Source organism: Etheostoma cragini, chromosome 2, assembly GCF_013103735.1.
Source record: "Etheostoma cragini isolate CJK2018 chromosome 2, CSU_Ecrag_1.0, whole genome shotgun sequence".
Classification (NCBI taxonomy): domain Eukaryota; kingdom Metazoa; phylum Chordata; class Actinopteri; order Perciformes; family Percidae; genus Etheostoma; species Etheostoma cragini.
In genome coordinates, this window is record NC_048408.1 from 15,212,975 (window position 1) to 15,224,974 (window position 12,000).

The 12,000-nt window shown below is 40.2% G+C and overlaps 1 protein-coding gene across 3 annotated transcripts in view; it reads left to right on the forward strand.

The window, feature by feature from the left end:
- The first annotated feature begins 1,008 nt into the window (after positions 1 to 1,008).
- dlc1 (DLC1 Rho GTPase activating protein) overlaps positions 1,009 to 12,000 on the forward strand; it is an 81,091-nt gene continuing 70,099 nt past the window's right edge. The window contains exons 1-3 of one of the 3 annotated variants that reach the window (XM_034898164.1): positions 1,009 to 3,027; positions 7,405 to 7,539; positions 7,829 to 7,942. In XM_034898164.1, the coding sequence (XP_034754055.1) occupies positions 1,072 to 3,027; positions 7,405 to 7,539; positions 7,829 to 7,942 (2,205 nt within the window). In that variant the 5' untranslated portion in view covers positions 1,009 to 1,071. The remainder of the gene's footprint in view (positions 3,028 to 7,404; positions 7,540 to 7,828; positions 7,943 to 12,000) is intronic. The other 2 variants (XM_034898180.1, XM_034898171.1) reach the window with 2 other exon arrangements.

Below are 12,000 nucleotides of genomic sequence, written 5' to 3' on the forward strand. Positions count from 1 at the left end.
ATATATATATGTATATATACAGTATATATATATATATATATATATATAAATATAGCAGATGTCCATCTTGAAATGAGTACATCCTGCTTTTTGAATCCCTGTCTTCCTTTACTTCTGTACATTCTGAACTAGAATAATGGGGGGTAGGGGGGGAGATTTGGTTTGGTTAATGCATTATGATAATGTTGGCGTGTGGAGAATGAGCTGTTCAGGGACCCTGACTGTCATTTTCAGTTTTAGCTCCCTTTAGTTGCATCATTTTAATTGTTGTAGGTGTATGGGTAAGTACAGTATGTCGGTTAACCAACACCCTGCAATTTTAGACCACCCTTTACACAGTTAAAGTTAATGTGTAATATTTTTTTTAAAGAAAAGTTTTGGGGGCATTTTTTGGCCTTTCATTTTACAGGACAGATGAAAACATGAAAGGGGAGAGAGAGGGGAAACGAAATGCAGCAAAGGGCTGCACATCAGAGTCGAACCCACAGCCGCTGAGGAGTAAACCTCTATATATGTGCGCCTGCTCTACCAACTGAGCTAACCCGGCCACAAGGTTTGCAGTGTAAATTTGATATACTGGTTTGGTTACAGTTCACCAAAGATTTTAAATAGTAAACAAGGGACGTCTACATTAATCTTGATGTTTTAGAATCCGGACAGCTTTGTTGGCTTTATTCCTGGAAGCGTTTTAACACTTCAGGCAAAAAACTGTTGCAGTTGGCATGTTGTAATGTAAGAATTGAAATAGCTCTTGTTGCAAAGATCCTGTGTTAGATTAGCATAACTAGGAAGTCTGTTTTTTTCTACAGATCTAGCAGTTTATACTTTCAATGGAATTGTGAATGCCTTATAATTGCGCCCCTCTTGTACTTTCACTCAATACTCCATAGCAGTATACTTTAAAGTGAAATATGGTTTACCATATTGTCATCTGCATATTTAGGTACTGTCCATTCATAACTTGCAAACACTGTCTTTATCCTCATTTCTCTTCTCAATTGCACTAGATCTGGTTCTCCATTTTTGCTTGCCGTCATAAGCATCTCTATCGGATAGCGTTGCCTGTCCACCATGCCAGTAGCCATACGGAAAAGAAGTTGGGAGGACCATGTGACTCATGCTTCAGGATTACAGTACAGCTATGATGATCTGGACCTGGTCTGCTGTCATGGGGTTGACAGTGAGGGGCCTTGGATGGGAGCAGGGGCTTCCAAACAAGGTCGACGGACTAGGTGTGCCTCCATGCCAGAGGGCTGCCACCAACTGCCCACAGAGGACCTTTGTCAGACACTCGAGGTGACAGGTTCTGTTTTGAATGATGATATTGGATCAGAGCAGTTGAAGACAATGGAACGTGATGGAAAGGTCCCACTGGGTTTGCGGGAAGAGTCAGGTGATCGCCTTAATGAGTCGATTCACATTAATATTTCCCAAAGGGCCTCTGAATCAGAGCATCTCCACATTGGGAAGTCTGGAGAATTTCACTTTAACTCAGACAGTGAGATGTCCAGGGAAAATATTTCTTGTTCAACTGATAGCAGAAGTCACAGTGAGAAAACTATCAATGGTGAATGTGAAGTTGGCACAGAGAGTAGCCATATTCACAAACTCTGCAATGACGATAATGTCTTTAAAAGTCCACATATCTCACGTGAAGAGCAACAATGCATCTCTATCTCTTCAAACAATGGGCCTCCAATGTCTGGATCTGCTGGTGAACAGCCTGGCAAACTTCCAAATCATCAGGAAACAAAGGAGAGCCATACAGAGGGTTACAGCCAACCTCCTGAAATCTTTGAGGTTGCACTCAAACAGTCCTCTGCTGCTGAACTGGAACCTCAAACTGACCTTCCAGATGTAGAGGAAAATGAGATTTCCACCTCTGGCCATGCTGATGCAAGTGTAACCTTACCTGTTGGTGTGCTTCACAGCTCGGTTAATGTGATGGAGAGTGGTGATGTTATGTCACAGGCTAACAAAACTGTGGAACCAGCTGTGACTTTAGTTGTAGACGAACTATGGGACAAAGGAGTAACTGACAAACGGAGCGCAGATTCTGCTGACCAGCTGGATGGACTAAATTTCTCAGCTCTAAATAAAAATACAGAACTTAAACATCACTCAAGAGACATTCAAGGGGGAGAGCAAGATCAACATGACTGCTATGGAGTATTGGATCAGGCTCATGGTTGTGAAATATCCCACCAGACATTGTTGGAACAGCAACATAATGTTGAAATGAAGGCGATGAACCGGCCTCAGGGAGAGGAAAGTGCACTAGCAGAAGGCAGCAAGAAAGCAGCAGGAGTCAGGTATGGGCCAATCACATCATCTGATATCCGTTTCATAGATCAGTGTTGCTGTATGACAGTTAACAGCAATGACTCATCTGAAACACTGGAAATTGGTTATTCAAAAGGAAACCCCATTCAGACAAATATTTCTCAGTGTGCAGACCAATATGTGGAAACGACGGCCTCTGTAAGTCAACCAATGGCAAACACTGATGAAAGCTCAGTGTCTAAAGAGTTGGCTTGTTGTGAGGATCAAACCATAGCCCAGCAGTTGGAAAATAGCAGTTTAATATTGGATACTATCCCAGAAGTTAGCCACGTTGAGCCAGATGACACCCCTGTACTGGACCCTCAAAAGGACATTGCCTCAGGTTTCACCCCAAATCCACATGTTCAGCACTCCAATATGGTGGATAAACATGCATGTACTGATCAGCACAGCGAAAGCCTGCCACCATGCCCGACAGAGGTCAACGAGGAGCTCTCACCAGAAAGACTCCATGGCAACCAAGCTTCTGGTTGTTACCTAAGTGAGTCACCTGTCCCTCAGGTGGCAGATGGTCAGAGGGAACATCAGAGGCCAGGAGCCACAGTCTCTAGAATGGGGGAGCCAGATGAGGCCACACACACAGTTATTTACAGTGACACACAACTTGCCAGTCCAGTTTTAGATGGAACAAATGAACCTGGAGATCAAAAAGACGACAATGTGGTCAAAGTGCGCATGAGAAAGGTAAGGTTATATTTATATATAGATGTAAAAGGAATGCAGTGGATCATTAATTTTGTTTCTGTGTAGTAATCGCAATACTTGCGCTTCAAAATCTCAGAAATAAGTTCTGTTTTTTAAATGAAGTGACACGCATATACAGTACAGTCCACAAATGATTTTTGTCCCACACTCTGGCAAGCGGCTCGGAAAACAATGACTTCACTCTCACATGCTTACAGATCTGTGAGTGGGGGGATCTGTGAAATGTTTTACTCTTTCTCAACCGCTCATTGCAAAACAAGTTCCTATAAGGGCATGGAGACTATCACACAGAGAGGGTTGGATGCTCAAGTAATCTCTGGGGTGAAAAGCTTAAACTGCTTTCCCCAGAAAATACTGTATGTTGTATACTACTTATACACTGCTTGCTAGACTGTGCTTGTTGGGTACAGTAAAGTGCCATAAACATAATAACCAGTTCATGGATTTGGATTCATTTGAACAAAGCAATGGCCCAAGAATAGACACAACATTTATTCACTGTTAGTAGTTGCAGTGTTGGCCTTTTTGAAATGACAACAAGAAATCCATTATTTACAATGCAGGGCGCAAAGCAGGCATGTTGTTTAGACAAGTACCATATTGTGGAAAGTTTGATTCTTGTGATAGCTGAAGACGATCACCAGCCAGTGAACAGCGACTCTTAAAATGTTTAATATGAAAATTCTTGTAGATATTAGTATAAAATTAACAAGTTAATCAGTTATTTTCTGAGGTTTATGCATTCCTGTGATATAATATCTTGAACACTATGCTACACTGTGTCTTGTTGGTCAGTGAGTGGGATGTGGATTTATATAACTTGACAATGTGCTGCACTGGTTATGACGGGTGGTACCGTTTGGTCAAGTTCAGTTGTAGACTGGGTTTTATACTTGCTTTAATGTATTTTCAATGTATTAGCTCTGTATGTATTCACACACAGAAAATGTGTCTGTCATGTCATGTGTCATGTTGTTTCTTATACACACTACCACAGCCCCCTTTGCAAAGTAGAATAAGATAAAAATCTTTTAATAGAAAGCGTGGCATGAGCGATGATGCTGAGTGAGTAACATATGCGACAAGTTGCAGTGTTGGCAACACTCTGGTTGTATCTGTGTTTCTAACAATCCTGTGAGTTGGGTAAAACCAGATATTTACATGTATTATCACTTTGTTATTTTGACATAAATTCTATGTGTGCATGGAAAATTTGCAGGCCCTCTCAGTCATAACCAATGTTGACGTCACTCAGTCAGCTGCCAAAAACGTGAGATCACAGTCTGGCACTACTTTCAATCTCTGGATGACTTTCAACTTTTGGATTAAATAGCTGAAAAAGCTAGCTCCTGGTACTCAAGTTAAGGAGATCAGCCATTAAACTGGAAGGCGCCAAAGCAATTCATCCACCATATGGTAATAGCTTGCCTCCTCTTTGACAGCACCACATGGTTTTCACCAAGGGGTTTATTTACAAACTGTATGATGCCAGTATACTAAGAAAATGTAATGAGGACAGTAAAGAAGTGACACAGTAAAAATGAACATTGTGAACCACAAGGGAGTTAATATACTGCATTTAGCATAAAGAGAAGTGAGAAGAAGCTCTTGAATATTATGAGGGAAACAAACGAGCTGATGTTATGATCTGTGAGTGGAAAACGGCAACAGAATCCTGGAAAAATCTCTAATAAGATATTGTACAAACAAATGATTATGTCCCCAGTGAATCATGTTGTTGTTGCAGATTCAATTTGTAAAATGACCCCATCTGGTTTGCATAATGGCTTATTATTGGCAGATGACAGATGAACCTCATATTGGGCTTTGTTTCTGCGTTTATTTGTTGTAACAACAAGGCTTAATTAACTCAGGGCCAAACCTTAAGTTTTATTTATTAATCAAATGCCCATGCTTTTGGTCACTGTTTACAAATGAGATAGGCCTACCTACATTAAGCAGAGCGTATGCGCCGTATTTTGAAGCATATTTGTCTGCAAACCATGTTTACCTCAGCAGAGAAAAAGAACCTCAGTTTAATGGACAGGTCTGAGAAATGGGATGCAGGCCACTGGGTGTAAGAGGGGGTTTGAAAAAGAGAGCTAGGAAAGTGGAAGAAGGGGTCTAAGAGTTCAAACAGTGTGGGAACTGTCTCCCATCTCACAAAACAGGAAGCCAAGAGGAATGTAACAGAAACCTCAAAAAACGGGAAAGAGAGAAAAGAAACCTTCTGAGAACACCCAAACCACCAGAATGCCCCCTAAAAATGTTGCCTCTGTGAGGCGCCTGATATTGCTCTGCACTTGTTTTTTACTCTGCTGTTTTGTGGTTGTTATTGCCATTTCGGGTCAGATGCTTTTGTTCATTCAGTGAGGCCTCGTAAAGAAGTCATTGTTTTACAATGATACAATGCCTTATTGTGATACTTTGCCAAGGAGGCAGAACGTAGTGATGTTCACTGCCACTAGCTAGGAATGCCAATGAATGCATCAATGTGAGACACATTTCCATGACACACATGGCCCTCGATGTCTATTTGCTCTCTCGGCAAACACAACAGGAACTGCTTTTGACAGGCTAATTGGGCAATAACTGGAAAATAAATGCAAGCACAAGTCATAAGACGTTAATAGGGATGGAGCAGGGAGCCATGCGCAAGGCTGAAGCTGCAGCTTGTTTATCAAGATGCAGATTCTATCTAGGATCCGTAAAACCTGTCAACCTCAAACACATCAGCATTAGTCAATGCTCATATGAATGTTGTCATCTGCATACACCCATTGTAAACATAACCAAAACAAGAACAAGCCACATTAGCCCGCTCACAGAATATGTTTCTGCCTTACTTTGTTCCACATGAAACGATAAGATTTCTCTCTAATGTCTCCCACCTAAGAACAGGCACAGTGCACGAAAACCAGACTCACATTCACATGCCTCTAGACCCTTGCACCAACATACAATCACAGTGGCTGTGTGACCAATGAGCTCACCCTCATAAAGCTTTTAACAGGTCTGTTAGGGGAGATTGTAACAAGGTTTGTTTGGGAATTATGAGCCAGACGTGTGATTTCTTGGGGTTCTTCTCTCGGGAGAGAAGCTCAGACAGAGAGCCACACCCGGAGCCAGGATAAAAGACAGGCAGAATGAAATGGAAGCATGTACTCTGTTCTTCAGAAAGGGATTTTACAAGTTTTTGAACTTCAGACAAGGGTTTATATCGCAGCAAACAAAACAAGATTGAGGGATAGCAAACAAGGACAGAGTGGTAGGTGGAGTGTGAAGGTGTGATGGATTGCATGTTATTTAGCTTGTCTTACCGGAGACACACCACCTGAGGTCAGTGTCAGACTTGTTATCACAGCGTTAGAATATATAATTGAACACTGCAGATTAGAGGACTAAGGGATACGTGTTAAGAAGTCAGATGATTAAAACTGTCCAGAGATGATACCAACAAGATAAAAGCAGAGGAAACAACCAGGACTAGCCATTTTAAAGTGCAGAACAGAGAAGGATACAGAAGAGCAGAAGGTTAAAGTGGCAGGATAAGAGTTCAGCAGCAGTTGAAAAGGAAGGGGAAAGGACAAAGGAAAGAAAGAGCATAGCGCTCCTCAATTCTTTTGGCATGCACGGCATCAAGAGTCAATTTTACATTACTTTTGAGCTGTTATAAAAAGATATATTTGTTGTTATTTTTAATAAGATGATGATTTATTACGGATATAGGTCACTTGGGAGGGCTTGGAGGAAAGTAAAGCCAACAACTATGGGGTGGGTTGAGATAAGCTAATTCTGATGTCTTCCAAGCCAACTTCTCTGCATCCTCTATTTTGATCTATATAACTACTGTATATTGATAATACACCGCCCACTTGGTTCAGTTTGCAATACTGTCGTGCCATACAGATCAGCAGGCAGGCAACAAGCTGATGAAGCTATACAATGTATGTCTTGCCAACTAGTGTTTAGCTCCAGAAAGCTGCTTTCCATGATCTTTCTCAACAAAATGTAGCCCGAACTGGATAACTAGAAATAGAAATGATCTTTATTACTGATTTAATTTTGCCGGAAGTCCCTCTTTTAAGGCTGGATGTGGACTAGCCCCTGCAGCTCTCTGGAGGAAGGTCTCTGCAAGACTTGTAGCCAGGGAGAAAAATGTCATCCTGTCCATCTTTATGTAGTGCTTTTCTACCGACGCTTTACAATTTTCCTCTCATTCATCCACTCACACACTGATGGGGGCAGAGCTGCTATGCAAGGCACCGGAGCAATTTGGGCTTCAGTGTCTCTACTACACTTATGAGCTCAGAGCTAAGGTAATTTTTTATTTATTTGATTTGTCTCTTTATTCAGCGTGAGCATGCTCGTCTGGACTCAATGGTGTTGCTGCTGATGAAGCTTGACCAGTTGGACCAGGAAATTGAGAATGCACTCAGTGCCACCTCCTCTATGAACAGCACGCCAACCCTCCATCGAAGACAACTCATGGTACACACCTGCATGTTACCTTGCTGGATTTAGCTGCAGTTTCTAATGCAGTTCAAAAAACACTATAAAATAAATGTATTGCACCCAGTGGTTTCAGAAATTACCTTCATTTATTCTTTCATGTCTTCCATCAACTACAGTATTCTTATCTGCCCTCTGGGTAATGTGCTTTGCATTTATTAAACCTATGGCGTTGATCATCATTGAAGAAATACTGAAACATTTGAGGAACACTCAGTTCTTTGCACAACAATGTAATGCTTACATATTTTTTCATTAACCTGTGCAGGAGTTTGATTTAGGATCTGTGCCAGAAGCATTACAAAACCCTCCACATTTACACGTTCCTGCTGCCTCTACTTCTAGACCTACAACAGCCCTTGGAGCAAAACCTAAGAGTGGGGTAAGATAGAAGCTTTTTCATTTTATCTAAAGTGATATGGTAAGGTTTGTGTGTCTCCATTTTTAAAGTCTGAATGTTATGCAATATTTACAGTTTTTTTAAAGTGCCTGCCACACAAAACCGTTTTTACTTGCATTTGGTTTTAAATAGGTTAGGTCCATATGTGTTTATGTTATATTGTGAATGTGAAAATGAACTGCTACCTCCTCTGTCAGCTCTAGCCAATGAAAAGCAATAAGCAGAGAAATCAGGCCAATTACAAGAGCTGGTCAGACAGACGTCATGTTGCCTGAGCTCATTACTATTCATGAGTCCAGTTGCACTGGGTAAATGATGCTGATATCCAGGCTCTCGTTTGGCTAGTTGTTAGCAGGCTTTCTATACCACACTATAATGGTTGGAAACAAGGTAACAAAGGCATTGTTCCCCACAAAAAAATATTACAGGCTCCATGGTAAAACTTTAGACATTACCACAGAGTAATGTCTATATGTGTGACAGGGTAACTTAAAACTATCCAAGAGAGATCCAAAGAAATTGGGAATTATATACTTCAATAAAACTAGACCTCCAGATCAATTTGGATGGTTTTAAGACCTCGAAACATCAGTTTGATTTCGGGTTTGTGTCATTTGCATCGTTTTTCAGTTTAGCATAGAGCTACTGTTAAACAACTTTTATGTTTCAATAAAACAAAATTTTTTCTCTTAGTGGTACAAAAACCACAACCAGGACACAGAAGGCACACACACGCACGCAGACACACACACACACACACACACACACACACACACAGACACTCACACACACAGACAGTTGAATCCCCCAATTGTAGGAATGTCCTCCAGCTCTTAGGGCTTAGCCAAGCAGACGTTAAAACTCTATAATTAGCTGGTTCCAAAGATCTAGACCCCTTCACCCCAACAAAGGGGTCAAAAGGCAGGTCTGGGGGTAAAAAGCCAGGCCAGGGGGGAGCGAGTGGGACACACACTTCAAGTGAGACATGCGTCTTCAAACCTCTTGCTTGCTCACTTAATTTCTTTGTCAGCCTTGCTTTGCTATTGCCTTCAATGAGGGCAAAGGGAACAAGGCGGGTAGACAGCAGACTCACTCTTTACAATAGTTTGAATTGAAATGTTAAAAAAAAAAATGCTTTTAGACACTTTATCTCATGATGTAGTGATGCATAATAGGATAACCATAAATACCAAACAGGATGTTTATTTCTTTGTTTCTTTTTCTTTTTTAGAGATACATTTTCTTACTTAAACAAATAAGCAAAACTGCAAAACGTTGGTCACGGTGACAATATACAGAAAAGTACACTACACATACCAAAGGGCACCTTTCCCACAATCCCTCCTTGCGATCAAATGTTTTCCGAACAGGATGTTTCTATTGCAAAACAGTTCTCTCTTATCTACTTAGAACAAAACATTGCAACCTGTGGAAATGTCAGAATTCCTTGATGAAAAGTATGTCTCACATTCTTGAATTATCTCTCGCAATTCCTTGTTGACATTGCTTTGTCTTGCTGCACGTCACAACTCTTACGCTTTCTCAAAAAAAGCTACATTTAGTTGTGTGACTGTTACTTTAAGGGACACAGAGCAACATGCTCAATGATGTGTGAGGCATAAAGTCTGTGGCCAACTGTTTCCACAACCTCCATTCCTGCAGTAACCCAAGGTAACTCACTAAGCTTGGGTAAACAGCGCTTTCTCTGCGCCTAATAGGAGGCTTTTTACAGTGGAAGCCTGCGGGGTGATTGATTGAGGCCAAAGAGATGATGACTTCATGAAGGGGATTCTCAGTGGTTAATAGTTGAAGTGACTGTCGAGTCCTTTTAAACCTAAAGTGTTTGGATGCCCACTTAATCTTTTTAGCTAGACAATACAAATCCTTTAAATGATGTGAACACAAGGCATGTGTGAGGAAAAACCAGGGTTGAGGTTTTGATTTAATATTACAACAGTTGTGTTTTACAAGATGACAGCATACATAGTATAATAGATTATTCAAGAACAGAATAATTACTATGCATTGTTATTATATAAAAAGACTACTCAGCTGTAATTACAGGAAAGGTAGTATGTAGAGTCTTAATTTTATTGTAAAATGTTCACAGAGCAAATGTATAACCTTTGTTTCCGTTTTACGTGAGTGTAATCTAATTTTATAATGTGAAGTCTCATCCTTTCTTTAATGTTGACCATTACACTGTACCACTGACAGATTTTCTAGATTAAACATGGGGTGGCTGAATTACCAGAACTGTACACAATACAAGAAATAAAGTACCACAAACTACAGTCTCAAAACTTCTGATCAAGTTTAATCTATACCTCTCTGACACATTGTTGTTGCCTAGGTTCAGACCTTTGAATCTGTCCACTCCACAGAGGTGGTTGATGAAGACGTAAATGGAGATTAACTAGTTGACAAAAGTGTCTGATATCAGGCATAAGTGTTGACAAAGGCTAAACATAACAATCAGATCATACACTGAAAACAAACAAACAAACCCATTGTTCAAAAATGCCTAAATCCAAGCAAATGTACACAAAAAACATTAAAATATGCAATTCCACATTTTGCCTTGAAATTGTCTTGAAATCATTCAAGAAGGAATTTGCAAGTTTACTCAGGACGGCAAACAACATATATCTTTTTGGCAAGCCATTGCGCAACTCGTTTTAAAGGTAACACCTACACAGAAATTGCAACTTCACGCACTGCTGTAATTTTATGAGAGGAGATAAAACAAGGAGTAGTATGTGGACCTATTAAAACACAACCTTGATAATGTATATTAAGTACCAAGATAAATATCTCAATGCAGAAGGTCATTTAGAGGTTCAAATCTGAAATTAGGGCAGAAAGTAAGACCAACTGACAGTTGTTTGTTCTTATTTTACTAAAAGAGTTACTTAACATTAAATTCACTTTTTTGAGAAAGTAAATGATGTGTATTCACTGTCAATTCATTCCGGGCCAATGCTGTAGTGTTAATTCAACCTAGTAATTCTTTCCTTCAGACCAGAGCAAATACATTTATTTGACTATTAATGGTATTATAATTAAAAACATTTGGTCACAAAAAAAATTATTACTGGTATTAGCCTTGGGGGGGACTGAAGTCACGGTCACTGCTTTCAATGTTGGTCGGGAAGTCACGCTTAAAAACAGAGGTACATATGTATCAGCAGTTGTATGAACTTTGGGTTACCGCGAGATGTGAATCTAGGTATTAAAACCAAAGAAAGCATTGGTGTAGAAAGTCAGGGGGAAAGAAATGTGTTTGTCTTATCCTGTGTCTTGCTGATGATTGCAGAGGAATGGCTGGTGTGTGTGTTTGTTTTGATATTGGTTAGGTGTTTATCATTGTGCATTTGCATTCCTTCCATCTTACGACGGATTATGCTAGAGGTAACTGGTAGTTGTGTTCTTACTATCCACTCTAACACCTCCTGGCACTCAGTGTAACTCTGGTGGGATTTTACCAAGCACATACTTGTGCTGTTCTGTTTTTTATGTATCAATGATAAATGTGTTGTATGTTACTGTGTACGTTGGTGATGAGTTGACTTTCAGTTGGCATGTATCATTCACTCACTGTTGTGTAAAAGGCATTGGGTTCAAGTGAATAGATTCTTGGCTCTTGCTGGTTTAGCTGGTGGCTATTGTTAGCCATCAGCAGGTGGCTGTTATTCTTGCAACAAATTAGGGGCTAACATCTAGCGGACGTTGTACCACAGCAGGTGTTTTTTTCTCATGGTGGAAGTGCTATTCTTTGCCCCTAAGTGTTTTTGTTGGCAGGTTTCTATTACTTGCTTAGTGTAGCAGGTGTCTTGCCATGTTATTTCATTTGCATTGTTGTGTTGCAACAGGTGGCTGTTATTGGGTTTATAGACTGATGCATATCTAGTGATTTTCCCTGTATGTTATATTTGGGGATGCAATGATTATTTTCATTATTGCTCAATTTGCTGATTATTTTCTCAATTGATTAATCATTTGGTCTATGAAATGTCAAAAAATAGGGAAATATGTTGAAA